The sequence below is a fragment of the Opisthocomus hoazin genome, chromosome 23 (assembly GCF_030867145.1).
Source record: "Opisthocomus hoazin isolate bOpiHoa1 chromosome 23, bOpiHoa1.hap1, whole genome shotgun sequence".
Classification (NCBI taxonomy): Eukaryota; Metazoa; Chordata; class Aves; order Opisthocomiformes; family Opisthocomidae; genus Opisthocomus; species Opisthocomus hoazin.
This window is the reverse complement of record NC_134436.1, coordinates 8,165,632-8,183,789: the sequence shown is the minus strand read 5'-3', so window position 1 is coordinate 8,183,789 and position 18,158 is coordinate 8,165,632. Positions and strand designations below refer to the sequence as shown.

The 18,158-nt window shown below is 45.5% G+C and overlaps 1 protein-coding gene across 1 annotated transcript in view; it reads left to right on the top strand.

The window, feature by feature from the left end:
- Positions 1–18,158, top strand: part of WWC1 (WW and C2 domain containing 1) — a 72,820-nt gene that overhangs the window by 46,431 nt on the left and 8,231 nt on the right. Inside the window, exons 9-16 of the mRNA XM_075441908.1 lie at positions 3,501–3,743; positions 5,218–5,307; positions 7,679–8,217; positions 12,380–12,488; positions 14,273–14,353; positions 15,253–15,339; positions 16,037–16,229; positions 17,594–17,746. Coding sequence (XP_075298023.1) covers positions 3,501–3,743; positions 5,218–5,307; positions 7,679–8,217; positions 12,380–12,488; positions 14,273–14,353; positions 15,253–15,339; positions 16,037–16,229; positions 17,594–17,746 — 1,495 coding nt within the window. The remainder of the gene's footprint in view (positions 1–3,500; positions 3,744–5,217; positions 5,308–7,678; positions 8,218–12,379; positions 12,489–14,272; positions 14,354–15,252; positions 15,340–16,036; positions 16,230–17,593; positions 17,747–18,158) is intronic.

Here is an 18,158-nt window from a genome sequence, read left to right as displayed (position 1 = left end):
GGAGTGGAGTGGTGGAAATACATCTGTCTTGTTAGCTCTGTGTTATCTGGAAAGGTACAACTTACAGCCTGAAATCAAGATGATCCCCTGTTAATTAGGCTGGAACTACTAGATTTATAGGGGCTGATGATTTTGAAAGTGGACTGTAGCAGACACTGTTCACACTGTTGCTGTGCACCAGACTAAAGTCATAGACGTAGGTGAATATTTTGCTGAACTTCAGCAGACCAGAACTGCCAGGGTCCAATTCTGCGCATTCCCGTACCCACCCCGAAGTCCTTTCCTTTCATGGCTCAGTGAGACAACGAGAGCCCGAGAGCAGATAATGTTAAACCTGCAAAAAAGAACAAAGGGCAACAGCGGTGACAAACCTTTAGCTTAACGGGATTGGAAACTGATAATGGGCGTCGTGTCAAAAGGGAGGTCAGTGCTACATCTCAACAAGGAGACAGCTACAGCAGCATAAATGTAATCAGAGATGCAGCTGAACTACGTGGTACAGCGCCGGACGTGTTGCAGTAGCTCAGTTGTGTAGCACTTGCACTCTGTGCATTGTTTTAGTTCCTTCAGCAGTTAAACTTTCAGCTTGGGTTTTGTGTGACTGGTGGTACTTTTGGTACTTTAAAAGTATGTTTTATCATCTCCTAAGATGGAAAATTTTAATGTCACCTTTAGCAGCACGGCTACAATGGTGGGTATTTGACTGGTCAGTTTTTAGATCACACCTCCCATTTTGATTTTTTTTTTCTTTTTTTTTTTCTGAAGAACAGGCTGATCTCATACAGGATTGCTAATTACTGGTTGTGGATGCACATCTTGGTGTACACTTCTGTGCTCTGAACAATCTCCAAAGAGACTAAAATTTTTACATGCTATGCCTCTGTTGTAGATAAGTACCAGCTTTCCCCAGTAAAAAAAAAAAAAAGAGACTTGATATGACAGAGAATAAATCATTGAACTACCTTTTCTGGGTAAAAAGAAAACAGTTAAATAAAAGCTGAGCTTCCTGCTCTGTATTTTGTTCAGTCTTGCGAGCTCGTGGCCGTTCGGAAAGACGGTGTGACCTGAGCACAGTACTGCTGGTTGCTCTGCAGCCCAAGCCTGGCGTGGCTCGGCAGGGGTGTAGTTCAGGCTCGGTCAGTGAATGCTGAAGGGCCGGAGCTTTCAGCCAAATGCCAGACAATCTGCAAAGCATTTCTTTTGTAATGATGCTGTTTTATTGGAAAAAAAATAGAGTACATAAACCTCCTTTTAGCTGAGAAGGGGAAAAAGAATGATCATTTACAAAAGGTAAAACTTGAGGTTAGTTTAATGAAGCTATTAGACTTGGAAATGCATAGAGAACAAATTCCAGTGGAAAAGCCATATCCATGCAAATGTATGCCAAAAGTGATCAGATTAATGCCAGCCAATCCTCTTAAACTCATATCCCTTCAAAATGCACAGAGGAATTCCTGGATTATGAATTAATGCCGCTGTTAATTCTTCGTTGGAGCACGGTATTGCACTTAATCAGGCACTCCAAAACAGCTCCTAAGAAGACCTGAAAATAGTTGAGCTGAATATTTATCAATTATGGAACTTTAATTAGAGTAAGCAACCTGCTGTGGGAAATGGCTTTAGAGAAAGTGAGGCTTCTCTGCAGCAAGGTGATCTCTAGTCTGTCTCCCGCGATGGAGCAGGCAGGTCAGTCTGTGCGAGCTTAATCCTTCCCAGGCTCTCTGGGGGCTGGAGTTCCTCCTGGCCTCCGGAGCTTGGCAGACAAAGCTTTATTCTTCAAGGCCATTCAGCAGTCGTGTAGCTGCTGCTGCCCAGATCCACATCTTATTACTTGCTCCACACACTTGGATTCTGCTGGCTGGCGCTGGATTTGCTCTGTGCCTGCATGTGTGCTGCTTTGCTGGAGGAGGCGTGCGCCATCCTATGCGCTTCTGCAGCACAAACCAAGCTCCAGAAAGAGATCAGTCCAGATTAGCAGCCGCAGCTATTTGTTGTGCCCAATCTAGGTCTGGTAATTCTGTCACCAGATTACAAAGCCCTTTTCAAAGGGAGATGACTACTGGACTTCCATTTTACACGTACGGCATTTCACTGCCATTTCTTAGGTGTTTACTATACCTGAGTGAGAGATTAACCCCAGTTAATCACGTGAAGGGGTGTGTAAGCCTTGACTCTCTGGTTTTCAGTCTTGTGAATTATTTTTGCAAATATCTTGCCTTATATTGCAAGATACTTTTCCTCCTTGTTTGCCTTCTAAACTGTTGTAATTTCTCTGCCCCAGCCCCTTCAGCCCTCCCCGTTCCCTGCTCCCCACTCGACCATTTTTGGTTGTGCAAGTTCCAGAAATGGAAGTCCTTGGTAACTCTTGCTCAACTTGGTCTGTGCTATCATTTCTTGCCAAGCTACCATGATCACCCTGCCAGGTCATGAAGAGGTGTAGGTCAGTGAGTCCAAAGGAGGCAGCTTCCTTTGGGAAGACTGACGTGACTGCCCTTGGTTCCGTACCCTGGCCTGCTGCTGGTTTTTCACTTCCCTCTGTAAGCCACGTTGCAAAGGTGACCATTTGTGGGGCTGAGCTGTTCAGGTGCTTGGGAAATTGGGAATGGGCACGTAGTTGGCGTGAGCAGCCTCTTTCCCTGCCTCGAGCTGTGCTCTCCTGCTGTCAGTCGAAGCTCTTGCTAAATATTAGATCTATATCGCTGTTGCTTTTAGTAATCATCTTCCTGCCTGAGATGATGTGGTACGGTGTTGAAGGATTAGTCATACAGACTTCAGACTGAAGTCCAGAATGACACCTCCAATGAAAATAGACTTTAAAGTTCGGGCAAGTAAGTGGCTCTGGGTTGAGGTAGGATCGTATTGCCTCTTCGACTCTTCACACCCTCAGGCACACGCTGCGCCAGAAGGAGCGTAGCTCTTCAACGTGTCCAGAATGCTTGGTGTGGAGCCAATAGCTGGGTTCTTCCAGTAGCAGCATGCCTACGATTAACTTCCTCGTTGTAAAGACAAAAACAGTTTCTAAACTTTGGAGTGACCACTGATCTTTATCAGCCTGTCTGAATCACACACAGAGAGCGTACAGTTCTTTCCGTAAACCTGGTTACAGATCAGATATTTACCGCATGGTACTCTCCGCACCAAGTCCTGTGAGGTCATTAGGTGCGAGGCACGTGAAGCACCCTACAGCGACAGCTTTTCTCCAGATCCAGAAATTCCCTCGTGCTATTCCCCGACGGGTGGGCACCGCAGGTTGGCCAGACTGAGCTGACACTGGGAGCAAACCGGAGTTAAAATCCTGTTCTGCCGGCCAGCCTCCCGGCAGAGCCGTCGCTTGCCAGCACCCTGGTGAGGAGGGCATGGGGCCGCTGCCCCCGAGCCGAGAGCCTTCTTCAGGGCAGCGGGAGATGCACTTGGTCGTGGTGCACCTTTGTGTGTCTGGAGCCGTAGCTCAGCCACTCCTCGTAGAATAACTGCTTTTTTTTTTTAATTTTTTGCTGCAGAATAGCAAACCTGAAAATACAACTGGCTAAGCTTGACAGCGAGGCCTGGCCCGGCATGCTGGACTCTGAGCGGGATCGTCTAATACTGATTAACGAGAAGGAGGAGCTCTTAAAAGAAATGCGATTTATTAGCCCCAGAAAATGGACTCGAGGAGAGGTGGAGAGGCTGGAGACGGAGAGAAGGCGCCTCGAGGAAGACCTTCAGGCTGCTAGAGACACTCAGAGCAAAGCTCTGACGGAGAGGTGGGTTACTGGGCGTAGGACAGAGCTTGCCTTGTTGGACAAGAGGTAACTGGGAACAAGCAGCAGCATCCCCTGCCCGAGTGCTGATGCTGCGTGCCCTCGGATTCCCAGGAGACCATTTCTGCTTACAAGGTTTCTGAAATCAGCTCCCAAAGCAAAGTGCCTGCAAGCCGCCTTACTCCCAAAGCGGGGAAAGGTTGTGGTTCCTACAAATGGACCCTGTATGGGAATGCAAGAAATGCTCAGAATAGCCCAGGATAATATTAATGTGCTGTAATGTTTCTGTATGCAGCCAGCTCCTCACAGCAGCTTCTGCAGTCGCTGTGCAGTCTGGAGCTTGGTAAATGTCAACAGATGGAATTTTAAATTTTTAAAATTTGTTGTTTGTTCTGAGCATCCTTGTATGTGATTCCTGTAGGAACTGGTATTTGACGGGGCTGTGGGAGCCGCGTGGAATACCCTGTGAATCTAAACTAGCTGAAAAAAACGCCAGCTATCCTCCCTAATTTTACTTGCGTTGCAGGGGGAGATCTCATGGGAACGTACAGTGAGGATGCACACTGCATTAGGCATTGCCTGCAAGCGCTTTACAACCTGGATGTATTCATGCGGGTGGTTGTGGCAATGCTACTTTCAGCTGCAGTCTCTTGAATTTTTATGGGGATAGGCATGTTGCATTCGTTGTCTCTCTGGCTCTATATTTTCATTTCTTCTACGTGCTCAGTGTCCAGACTACACCAATATTCTACATAGTCTTTTCATAGTTTTATCATGCTGGAAAAAATGTAGGCATCTCGGATATTAGAGCTGCAGGATTTTTACTGGTCTGAAGTATCTGTGGTTCGACAAATGTGTCTGGTCTTGGCATAAGATGAACACTTCCATTTGTGATTTTTAGGAATATGGTCCCATTCTCGTGTGCCAAAGAAACGGTATGTTTCTTGTCCTGAGACCTGCTGAGTTAGGGTATGGGCACCCAAGTGCACGTTTGTGTCTCAGACCAGTTCAGGTGTGAAATAAAACTGAGATGCTGCTAAAGTCCATAATTCATGTCAAGCCATAATGAGATGGTTAATAACTAAACCGTGTAAACCTTAGTCACCACAGACCTTACTGAAAGAAAATGAAAACGTTTACACCATTATTAGCACAGTAAGTGTAAGAATGCAGTAGTGTATAGCGAGGAAAATCTGCCAGACTCTTTTTGAGGCCTGATCCTAGAAACATTAACTTTTATAGTACTAGCAGTAATTATTTTCCCCATTGTGAATGTTTGCAGGATTGAGTTCCACATTTTAAGAGTACTGGAATCTGGTAAACACCTGCATGTCTTGACCAAATTCTGTCCCACGTTATACTGTGTATTCTTATCAACTTTTGTAGGATTTCACAGAAGAAATAGAATTTTCCTTTACTCCTGATTTTAAATAGTAAATGCTGCCTTAGCTCATCTTTTTCTTCTGTCTTCTCTTAGATTGAAGTTGAATAGCAAAAGAAATCAGCTAGTCCGCGAACTGGAAGAAACAACACGATTAGTGGCAATGTTGCACACCCAGCTGAAAAGGTACGTCGCCTGCCGCCGAGGCTGGAGGTGCTGTCACTGCACGCGGCGTAGCTGCCTTTCTCTGCCGGCAATTATGGCTGCCAGCGGAGAGGCTCAAAGGCCTTTCAGTTACAGTAGTGACCCAAGACCCCCGCGTAGTCAATGGAAAGCGAAGCCTCCAGGATTACACGTCCCGCTCGGTTTAGGTGGATGCTTTAGCACGGGGTCAGTAACCTTGCGGTGGTGCCTCTGTCTGACAACAGAAGGAGCTGCTGTTTCAGACATGCAACGTTAGGTGACTAAGGATAGCTGAGGTTTGTTTACTAATGTTTGAATTACTGAAGTATTATATTAATAAAGTATGTTAAAGACAACGCTCAGCAAGTGACGTGAGTCTTAGTAACTACACATTAATGTATGAATGTCTTGATAATATTTCTCTAAATTATTCCACATGTGCTTTTGCTTGCAGTGTAGACAATGTGTTGAGATGTCCCCAAATCTGCTGTGGTTCATATGGTATACAGAAATGGTTCTGCAGTCGTAGTGGCACCTGGCTGTTCGGGCTGTAGTTTTGAGAGAGCGTAGGATTACTGTTTCCAGACAAATGCATGACTGCAGGAAGTAAGGCCAAATCATTAGCTAAAACTATGGTTTTGTCTTTTTGATTAGGAAGAGAGTTTGGTGGGGTTTTTGTTTGGGTGAGGTTTTTCCTGTCAGCGTGTACTGAATTTACTCTGTTTGTAGCTTGTGCTCCACTTGGATTCTGTTTCATTTTGTGAAGATGACATCGAAAAGACTGGAAAGAAAGCATAGTGCAAGACTGACATGTAAATAAGCCACCATGGAGAATAGCTGTCTGTGATGCTCTTATGCAGTGGAAATGCATCATATTTTCATTTCATCTAGCTGATTAGCGATCTTTTTGAGGTGACCAAGAAGCATGTGAAACTAATTTCTTCCTAACTATGTGCCCAGTGTTCTTGGCATGCTCCTTTGTAAGAATAAGCATTTGTTATTAACCTCGTAATGCAAAATGTCTGGCATTCAAAGGTACGCATAAATGGAGGTTGAGCCCAGTTTGTTGATAGGGAAAAGATTAATTAAAAACCCTTCCCTTTTCATAGTGAAATACACTGAAAAGCTGTAAATTTATTAGTCCTCACCAGATCTATATATGCTGCCAAAATGCAAAGACATCTATCATGTTTCAGTTATGTTTCACCCCAAAGCTTTTCTGAACAAACGTGATGCAGTGCACGTCTGTCATACAAATGCAGAAGACGTTTTGTGCCAAAAATTATACTAAATTCTGCATACTTGCCTTTTTCTCAGATGGTCATGGGCATAATTATGCAAATGCAGCTTCCAGCTTTTACCCCATAAATAATAAAGAAGGGATTATTAGGCTTATTAGCATCCTCACTGTTTTTCAGTGGGGCACCTTAAGCCACTTGCACATATGCAGAAATTTTTCAATAGGTAATCCACATCTGAAGTGAGGGTTAGGGTCTTTAAAGGGTCAGTAACGAGCAAGATATTTACTGTCTGGAGCAGGAGTGTTGGTTTAAATGGAATTTCTAGGGATGGTATATGTTGTAGTCAGTACTGGAGGATTTGTTGGGCCTTCTGAGCAGAAAACAGTGTGCTGCGGTGTCTGGGCTTTCTCACCTGAACAGACTCCTATGAGGCACCTGCTTAAAATTAATTTTGCTGTCATTTATGTTCTGAACCTAGATCTCTAGGGATAGGTAATTTGTGTGAACTGACTTGACGGCCCAGCCCAAATGCTTTCCCCTGCTCTCCTGGCCCTGGATTCCAAGTAGCAGTCTTTCACATAGGTAAATCCTGCCAGCTTTCTGGTAACTGCTGGCTGCTGTCATCTCCGGGGGCCAGTTCCAGGCAGCGGTGATGTTGCCTTTTGGCCGGGGGTCCGAGATGGAGGCAGATGGAGGAAAATTTCCATATGGTCAGACAGTTTGTTGCAATAACTTCATCTTCTTGCATGGGCCTTGCTGGTTTTTGTGGTCTGCTTTGGAGATTAACGGGAACCGTAGGGTTTTCTTCCAGACAGATGTGGGAGGAAAATGTTGTCACTAATTTGAATTGACTTGAAACTATTCATTAGAGTTGTTTTGGCTAAACAAGGATTCTTATGAGGTTGATATGTTGAGTAGAAAAATGTGTATGAACTGTATTATTTTTAGTGAAAAGTGACCCAGCTTTACCGCTGGGTAGGCTGTGGTTCTGGATCGTTGTGGGGACTAACGCGTATGGCCTGAGCTAACAAAGCAAAACGTACCATGTGGGCGTAGAGATTTGGTGACATTGCAGTGTTTTCCTGAGAAATCAGGAGATGCAGTATAATGCTTTTCTGACTTGTTTCCTTCAGTCTCTCCACCAGCATGCTTTCGCTCTCCTCGAGCAGCAGCCCTGGTTCTCTCGCATCTAGCAGAGGATCTCTTGCCACCTCCAGCCAGGATTCGTCCACCTCAGCCAGTTTCTCTGATCTCTACTACGAGCACTTGGAGCAGTTGGAGCAGTTGGACTCGGACTATCAAAACAAGCTTGACTTGCTCTTAGAAGGAGCCACTGGATTTAGACCGTCAGGCTGTATCACCACTATTCACGAAAATGAAGTCGCGAAAACTCACAAAGCAGATCCCACCAGTCGCATACAGGCACTGAGATCGTTGGCTGGTACTCCAAAATCCATGACATCGCTGTCTCCTCGGTCATCTCTCTCTTCTCCATCTCCGCCTTGCTCTCCGCTGGTGATAGACCCACTCCTAGCTGGTGATGCCTTTTCAAGCCATATGGATTTTGATGATGCAGAGATAAGTACAAATCTCTCAGAACTCACCCTAAACACTGGGAGCGGCAGCTGTAGACTGGAAGAGCCTCGAGCAGGAGACAAACATCTAGGTCAAGGTATGGCAACAAACTATTTGCATGCGCATGCATGCATTTATTTTTCATGCACTTTGTAAGGCACTGAGAAGCAAGTATTTCAAAAGCTGCCTGTCATCTCGATACCTTTGTGTTGAAAAGTGTATTCAGCTGTGTGTTCTGTCTTGTTTGGGAGAAGGGGTTGGTTTTTCAGTTTGTACATGGAAAATACCAGTGATCTGAGGAGTCTTGTGGAAGACAGTATCTAGGTGTGGTTGTCAGTGTACTTAGATGCATGTGTACACAAATTACAGGGATTTCATGTGCAAATATAAATGGTTGTGCTGGGGTTCGTGGTTTAATTTGGCACTAAACTATTCAGAATGTCGCCTGGTGTTTTGGATCTGGGAGGCATATAATGCCATATTGACACAAACTTTTTGGCCAAGCTTTTGAGGAAGGCTGGGAAAGCCATTTGGCTTAATAGTTAACAATAGTTAACAAATTGTAATAAAAATCTGGCCCCACCACCTCAGCGTACACGTCTTGCTCTGGTTCCCAGTAACTCCGTGGCAATGAATTTATTAACGTGCGCTGAGCAGACATGTCGAGGCTGTGCTTGAATTTCTGCTGTTTTGAGGGGGATGGTCTCTTAGCAACAAAAACGTGTTTAGCTTGTGAGCATGATAAAATAAGACATTTAGAGATAGTGGATGTTCTCATACATGCATATGGCTTGCTGGTGGGTGGGCAGGGTTCGTCCTGTTTTAGAATGATGGCTGGGCTGAGGAGGATGGAAGGCAGTAGGCAGCAGTCCGGGCACTCGTGCTGGGGCCTGTCTGAAACCCTTGGGACTGCGGCTGGGTTAAATCCAATGGAGATGAGTGAAATGACTGGATTTGTAACTGCAGCGAAGAAGAACTTTAAAGGCAATATAAACTTGCAAGCTGTAGTCGTAGGAACCAGCAGCGCAGTTTGTTTCTGTTTTTCACGGGATTATGAAGCAGCCCACGCGAATAAAGGCACCTAGCACCATGTTGTCGCCGCCTTCTGCACTGAGAACGCTGACACTATTTAAAATACAACAAAAAACACGGGTGCAGATCTTCCCCTTGGAGCCACCGTTTTCCTACAAGCAAGAGGTATTACGTCTTTGAGTGGGGAACACTAATTATTCGTATTAGAACTGGGCGCTGATTAGTTTTAACCTTTTTAGCTCTCCAAGATTTGTCAAGGCTGGTAAAGTGAAAGCTCAGGTGTTAAGCAGATTAAGTGATTATTGCTGTTAGCCAGTCAGCAGACAAAATAATCACCATAAGTAGTTTATTTCAGGGCAATAACGAGATGAGATTTTACTCCTCAGGCATTCTGGGGGGGTTCAGTGCAACACCCGAAACGCGGTGGCTGGATCTGGGGTGGTCAGTGCTGGGCCTCGTGGGCAAAGCATGCTCACGTGTTCCCGTAAACAGAGCTGAACAGTATATGTCTGGGGGGTTTGCTTTTTGTTTCTGTTAGAACAGAACCTCTGCTGCCTTTGAGGCTGAAAAAAATGGTTTCCTCTCTCACCTGTGTGATACCAGAGGGGTTTAGGTGAAACTAATAGCAAAACCTGGAATCTGGTGGAGTCTGGCGTTCTCGGAGGAAATGGCGCGGATGCGAGGACAGTGCATGACGTGGCTTTTCAAGGCCTTGTCATGGTGCGTCCAGGAGAGCCTGTGGAAGGGGGAGTGGCAGGAAGTGCAGAGCAAACTTTAAATTCTTGGTATGAGTGAAAAAACATGGGAAGTGTTATCTGCCTGCTTCAAGTATAGAAGAGAGTTGATCCAGTTCTGAACTCTTCCATAAACTTTCTTTCTAGTGTGATACCTCTTTAGAGACTTAAGGCTTAAAACAGAAAATCCAAATTTTGAGTGAAATAGCCACGTGAAGAAGTTACAGGTTCAGTGTGTGTGTAAGACTTGCACAGCTGAGCTTCCAAGTCCTTTGCAAAAAAAAGTAAGGGAAAGGATGGCTGCATGATGAATCCTTTCCAGGGAACCGTTCACCTTGATTCAGGTTTACACTTTAGCATTCTGCTGTGCAACCAGATACCCACTTCACTGCTGGGTTTTGGGCACCCTCTGTGTTCTGCCCGCTTGGCTGCAAGGTGCTCAGGTAAAGAGATCAAAAATGAAGGCTTTCTGGGTTGAAACACTTAGATGGCATTGGTAAATGAAGGAGAAAAAGAGGTTAAGCACATGGACACCAATCTGCGGTGTCCTTCCCAGTAAGCAAACCTCATGCAAAAGGATTCCTGGAGCGGCATTTCTGGGAGCGGTGTGTAAAACTCAAACAACTTGATCTTGAAAGCCAGCCAGTGGGGAAGAAATTATTTTCATATTAAACCCATGGAACAGGAGGTACAAAGCAGCATAGAGGAGAGAAGTAACATAGTTTTGACCCTGCCCACATACCTCCAGCATAGCCTATGACCAGGAGTGCAGCAGGGGCCAGGCCCTTGCGCACGGCAGGAGGGTGGATGGGATAAACTGTGAAGGCCAGTATTAAATGGATCCATCTGCTTCAGGTACTCACTGATCTGTTGTGTCACAGATGCAAACTTTTATTCATGTGGTTTGGCCTATGGGGAAAAGGTCTGGACGTGTATTTCTGTCCAACGGTTCCATGGGAATACCAAGATGAAAAATACTATTCGGTGATGCTGTCAAAAAATACATGGATAAAGGACCAAAACTGCATATACGCACTCAATATAGTCGTGTCACCTGTAGCACCCTCTACTGCTGACTGTAGAACAAGTCCTTAATATTATTCCATAACCCTCTGCTGAGCTTGCACACTTTTTGCATGAAAGTTTTTTCAAAGCTGTTTTTCATTCAAGTGGCTTTGTGAGACTGTGAAAAAAAACAAAAAAAAAACAAAAAAAACAAACAACCCCACCCAAGCCACCTAAACTTGCTTTGCAATAAAGAAAATATGGGATGGAAACCGTATCTTGGTTTGAGGGCATGTGCTTTCCTAAGGCTACAGGAAAGGGGGACCAGTTCTGAAAGAGGAGAGCCTCTTGGAGCAGGTCTCCCAGAGCCCCGACAGTGAGGGAGAGCTGCGAGCTGGGTACGTCCCAGTGCTCGTTAGCCTCCTTGGCAGGCAGAGTTCTCCAGACTCTCGGCTGGAGCATCTCTCTGCAGAAATGTTATGATGGTTCAAGTGAAAAGGTGCAGAATTTGCAGAAGTTTCCGGGGCGTGTCTTTCCCTGTCTTATAGCACAAGAAATCTACCTCTGTGCAGACCTCCTTGCTTCAGCTTCCTTGGTTTCTCTTCCCTATGTCCTTCTCCCTGCGTTCCTGCATGTGGCTGCTACTTTAAATCCTATAATCTCTCTTCCTCTCCATGTTTAGCTTGTTAACCTGGTCTTTCTGGACCTATCTTCAGTCCTGTGTACACTAACCTTTTGGGTTTAGGGATAGGCGGGTGGTGGGTTTTCGCTGTTCCCCTTCCTTGAAGCTAAACGTGGTATGAGCTCTCCAGGCAGGATACACCCCTCCACAGGATCCACGCTTGGTCAGCAGCCTTTGCCCAGCCACTGCTCGCTGGGTAGCTAGGACCAGAAGGCCTACTACCTGCTTAAGGATGACCTGCAGTAAGAGCGGTTTTATTGGTTCATATTTATCACTTCACTAGAATTTAGAAGTTCTGCTGCTTCTGCACATTGCCCATCTCGTCGTGGGTACCTCCCTGCCATCCCAGTCCTCTGGAAGCCACTTCTCGTGTTGAGGACTCCTCGTTCCTCCTGCGAGGACTTGCACCCGTGGAGGTGCCGGGGTAGCTGGCTGCCATGCACTCAGCACAGCCGGTGTCTAACCTCAGGTCGCTGCAGCACCCAGCGATGAAACGGGCACCGACGGTGCGATGGAAGCCCTCCTCTCGCCCCCACCGCGCGGGCTGTTCCTCTGCTTGCCCAGGGGCCGTTTGTTCTCCAGGGCATTCAGGGATGTTGCTGAAGCACTGACTTCACCGTGGCTGCTGAGCACAGCCCGCCCCACCGGTGTCCTCTCTGTCTGCGGAAACGTGCTGTTGCTTAACGATACTTGGGCGGGGGAAAAATGCAGTTCAGGGGGAGGGTACGAATAAAAGCTGCTCAGGATCCAGCCAGTTCGTTCTCATTAACGCCTGTTTTTGATTTTCCTCTTTGCTTTTCTGATAGGTATAAATACAGCCGGAGGGACGGCACTGAAGGTGGCGTGTGTGTCGGCTGCAGTGTCTGATGAATCTGTTGCTGGAGATAGCGGGGTGTATGAGGCGTCTGTACAAAGGTAGACATCAGATCTCTCTCTAGGAAGAAGCCAGTGACTCAGCTTTGCACACAGGAGTCAGCTCGAATAATGCTGTATATAAAAGATCATTGGCTATGATCTTTTTTTGTAATTTGGTGGCTAAAGTTCTCAATCTCAAGATTTCTTGATACTTCTGAAAAGAACTATGAGCAGGTTGAATTTGATTATCTAAATGACCCGTGCTTCCCGTAATAGAAGGAGCTGAAAGCAAGCTCGCAGAGAACCGTGTGAACAGCTGCTCTGTTTGTGGAGGGGCTGGTAAGCTGTGACTGCTGCCTTGCCGGGGTGGCGCAGCCATCTGGCAGGCGTAAAGTTCCCTCCTGCCAGTCAGCCGTTCTGGTGTCGGTGACAGCCCTCCGTCAGCGTGAGAGGCTTTGGGATGTTTGAGGAGGTGGCAGAAGCACCTTGGACTGCCTCGTGGATGCGTACGTGCTGCGATGCAGTTCCCGAGTGCTTGGATCACTGCAGGACTTCTCCCCCTAAGTGCGCAGCTTATAGCTGGAGCTGGGGGTCACTGCGCTTGCCGGGCGTCTGGACCTCCCTCGCTGCTTGTTAAAGCTACTTGGGGTGGTTTGACCAAAAGTTCCCTGGAAGGTGCTGATCTTACTGATACCTGGTTTGGCTGCATCTGACGGGGGTTTTCCTGCTGTTTTTATTGGCATTGAGATGTATCGTGGGGTCATTTGCGGCAAGACATGACTGTAGAGGTGAAAAATTGCTGATCTCATGTTCCCCCCATTCACTCATTTATTATCTTCATTAATTCTCTAGATAAATGAGTAATTTTTTAAGTTTATAGCACGATTCACTTTGACAAGAAAGTGCCATGCTTGCGTAAACCAGACCCCCCCGGGCTCCAGCGAGGCAGTCGGACGGGTGGGTGTCGCAGGGCCCCCACATACCCCCTGCAGAGAGGGGAGGAGGGACAGCGTGTGACAGTCGCAGAAGGCATCCCAAGCACCCTCGCACGCCCGATGCTCCTCAGTGTTGTTTGGGTTGTTGGCTTGCCAACCTCTGTAATGACGACAAGTATCATTTTGATGCCTGTAACAAATGGTGAGGGTAGGATGAGCAACACCTTTGTCCTCTGTAGCTGAAATGTAGCGAAATGCAGGAGAGTGCTAAGTGATACGGAAAATACTGAGAAGAATGCTAATGCTGTTTTTGTGTGCTGCAGCATAGCCTCCGAGTCAGTCAGACAACGAATGTAGTTTTGGGGACTTCCAGTGCAGAAAACGTTGGAGGAGTAGTACGCTGGGAGGGAAACGATGCAGGAAGGTGTTCCAAGGAAGACCTGTCAGCGTACTCTGTCACTTCTAATGTGCTTAGGGAAGCTTGATTCCTTGAAGAAACAAAGGAAGGACTTAAATCTAATCAAACTTGAGAATTTTTGCTGTCCTGATGCAGGACAGGATTGCAGTTGTTAAGTCTTATTTCTGTTGCTGGGCAGTCAGCTGTCTTTACTGAAATCCAGTCAAGGGAACCCTTGAAAAATCCCCCTCTGTCTTATTTTTGCAGTCTTTTGTGTGGCTTTTTTTGGCAGCGAAGGGGGAAGGCATATGACTTTCTGCTGATAAGCACTGTAATACATACCTCTAAGGATGATTGCCCTTGCTTCTTAAATGGGCTTCCTTTTAGCTGCTAATTTTACAAAATCCATATACCCAACCCCTGAATGGAAGGGAGAAGGTCTGGTATCACCTAAATGCTAGCACTTCAATAAGAGAGAAATCAAGTCCTTAATAGTCTTTGATTTCTTTCAGACCATGCGTGTCAGAAGTGATGGTGTTTGACAGTGATGATACAGAAGCAGTTGGGACAGCTAAAGTGCAAATTGCAATGAGGTAAGCGCTGCACATTTTTATTGGATTTTCCTTCCAGTGGAAAGATTGATAGATCAGATTTAAAAGATAGTACTTTCTCTTCTGTTTTCTTATCCTGTTTATCCTGTCCTATTAGTATGAACTACCTAATGCCCTCTTTGAAGTGTAATTGAGAATTATGCTCAACCCCAGGGGGTCCTTGGCCCAGTTATCCTCTTTCACGTCAGTGGAAGTCGACTGGTGACAGTGTGGTATGAGGGTGCAAACCAGCAATGGGGGCACTGGCAGTGCTGGGTGGGAGAAAGCCTCTTGCTGGCTTGATGTCTCCTTTAGCGTGCAGCTTGTGGGGGAAAACTGCTGAGAGTAAACGACAGTCGTAACCATTGACCACGCGTGAATCCAGAAGGCATCGGAAGGCAGGTGCACGGGCACCGTCCTTGGATGACTTAGTGGAAGGCTATTTACGATCTGAGGAAAAATAAGTACTGCAAAACTCTCTTGTCATGGCCGGCAGCAGTAAAACAATGGTTACCCATAACACCTTCACCGCTGTACTTCAAGTATTCCTACTTGTCACTTTTTTCTGTTGCAGTCATTATATAAAGCCTTTCAATACAGCAATTTAGCTAGACCCCAGGAAAAGCAGTGTGTTTTGGTCAGATCTGTAGTCCTTTGTATCTGAATCCCTAAGTTCTGGATGTTGTGGACTGTTCTAAATTCTGGATGTTCTGGTAGCAAAACGTCATGTAATATGAAACTGGTTTTGCCTTAAACTGTAGGCAAGTCCCTTTATAGTTTTGTCTGGTTTGTAAATTTTTAATGTAGTTTGTTTGTGTTACTGAAACAAATGGAATACTCATTGGTGGAGTCCAAGGCAGACTTCTCTAATAAGACTGCTTTTTTGTATCTTTCCAATTCAGATATGATGATAAAAATAAACAGTTTGCAATACTCGTCATCCAGCTGAGTAATGTTCCAGCACTGCTGTTACAACAAGATCAAAAAGTGTAAGTGGGTGAAGTAAACACTCTGGAAGTATTCGTATTAGATTCCAGTGGGAATTAAACAGATGTTGGGTTTTGGTTTTTCACGCTCTTAAAAATTTACACTTTCTGAAATGCTTCTACACTTTGTTTATGTGTAGCAACATTTATGAACTAATAAACCTGCAGACTGAAATAAGGTGCAGTTTTTTCCTCAAAGGTCTGTATTTGCCAGGAAAAGACTTGCCAGGAATTAGCACTGGCCAGCTTGACTGTGGCAGCGCCCAGAGCAACTGCAGGGAGCGGAGGGGGGGCGTTGGTGCTGCTACGAGACTCATTCTCGGTGCAAGTGTTTTAAATTCAGCCGTGCGCTGAATAAGCTGACAAAAACTTGATTCATTTTTGCGTAGCTGTGTGTACCTACAACGGGGTGTGTTAGCAGCGTGACGAGTTGCACAGGCGTCCCCAGCCGTGTAGAACACAACCCCGTGATGTGTGGTTACAAGATTCAGAAGGATGAAGTCTACGTGCCACTTCATGTCTCTGATGTTGAGACAAGATGTTCCTTTTATCTCAGTTGACTGATATTCCAAAGAATAGGATAGGACAGTAGCGTCCACGGTGCTTAGGATGAATTTCGCCTACAGATTTACGGAGCTGTTGCAAAGGAGGGAACTGCAAACCTGTATGGTAGTACTGATTGCAACGCCTTTTCCAACAGGAACATTCGCGTGGCTGTCCTGCCCTGTTCCGAAAGCACAAGCTGCTTGTTTCGCACGAGACCGGTGGAAGCTTCAGACAATCTTGTGTACAATGAAGTATTTTGGGTTTCTATCTCTTACCCGGCTTTACGCCAGAAGACGTTAAGAGTCGATGTTTGCACTGTAGATAAGTCTCACCTTGAAGAATGTTTGGTTAGTATTAATCTCTGTTTTAATATGTTTATGTTTGTTTCCTCTTTTTAATTAGACAAAATTTTAAACTGAAGTGCAGCAAATTCTGTGAAACTTTCCTTGACAGTCCTTAGCTATGTGATCTCTTCCAGACAGTGTTCTTTGCAGTAACAACTTTCATTGGGGGGAAAAAAAAACTCTTAGATAAGTGTTTTATTGCAGAACTACTGATGACTTTGTCAGACTACTAGATTTCCCTTCTCTCATGATTTAACGTGAAACCCTACCTATTTTTCTTCCCTTTGGAAACATTTGTTGTAATGTAATTGAGAATGGACTTCCAGGAATTTGGAAGCCCCTGTAGAATATTAAAGCTCTCTAAAGGATTTTTTAAAAACTGCTGTTAATCTACACTATTAAAATCCATAGGCGTATAGTTTTTTTGAGTGCTCGTATTGCCACAGCCAGCTGCCCCCTGTTGCGAGAAGAGCTTTTTTGTTGTTCAGTATTACCCAAGCAAGTTGATTTTAACAGAACTATTTCTGGAGCAGTGAAGTCCCGAACGTGAGTAGGGTGCGTTGAGCTGAGACATAAGCAACTATTAAGTTACAGAAGAGTTGATGTTTTGTCCTGCACGTGTTCCATGGCTGGAGGGTACACGTTTTACGGTGTTTCGGCATTTCTTCCTTCACTTGCTTTGCAAAGCACACTTGGGTTCGGGACAGCACCTGTTTGCCAAATGGGGTTTGCTGGTGGGAGCACGCTGACTTGCAGGAGGTGTGCTCAGTGTGCAGTCTGCTGGACTGGGCTGGTGCAGTAGAGTCCACTCAGATATGGCTTCAATAAATTGCAAATCAGTTTTACTTTGGTTTTGAAGATGTCGGGATGCGTACTAAATATAACGCAGTAAAAAATGACAGGGCAGATGAAGAGGAATGGAATGTACAAAGCTAAAGCATCTCAGTCTGAGGCAGTGATTTCTGTCAGCCTTGCAAATTTCTTGAAAGGGAGTCTTTGTCTCCTGTTCTTTTCTCTTTTTCTTTGAAGCTCTGACTGTAATTTATCCTGGCTGCAGTAGCACTGTTCATACACCTACGCAGGAGCTGCAGTGAAACACCTGCTACTTGGACTGAAAGCCCTAGACAGTGTTAAAATAATTAAACATAAAGCATTGCTACTTGGATTGAAAGCCCCAGACAGTGTTAAAAATAATTAAACATAAAGCATTGTTAGTGCTGTCAAAATGGGGATAAACAGGGCAATTTTTCTTTTCGTTAAGCTTGCTGAAGTCAGGTAGTCCTGGATTTTCACTTTGGCTGCTTCTTACTGGCATGGTAGTCATTCATTTTAGTATGACACTGAAACTGTGGTTTTGCTCTCAACAGGGTGGAGCACAGATTAGCCTTGCTGAAATATGTAGATCCGGAGAGAAATCAACCCGTTGGTATAACCTCCTTAGTTATAAGTATCTGCAGAAGCAAAACAGGAAAAGTAAACAAGGAAGCATTCACTCTGAAGTACCCTGCACTGAAAAAACAGTAAGAACAACTTTGCTTGCCTCAAACCGATCTCTTCTGAACGGTACTGATGAGAGGGTTTATGTGGCTGAAGGGCTGTTACAACAGACGAGAAGTGAAGGCTGGCGTGTTTATATTTAGAACTTGAAAATGCCATTAAGTGCAGCAAAATAATTAACGTGTCGATTACAGATGTGCCCGTGTCCTGGGCTAAATACTAACTGAAATCTGCTCCTCGCAAAGCTGAGGGATGTGGTATGTGGTCTGGTGTGACGTGTGAGCTCTTGCCTCTCTTCCCACTAGACAGCTCACCTCGCTGCAATGGACTTGCTGAAGGAGTCGAGATGCAGGCTGACCGTGGCACGCGCATGGCATGCAGTACGCTCAGCCTGTCGCTGCACACGTGCATACGCTTGTGTCACGGGGGGAGGTG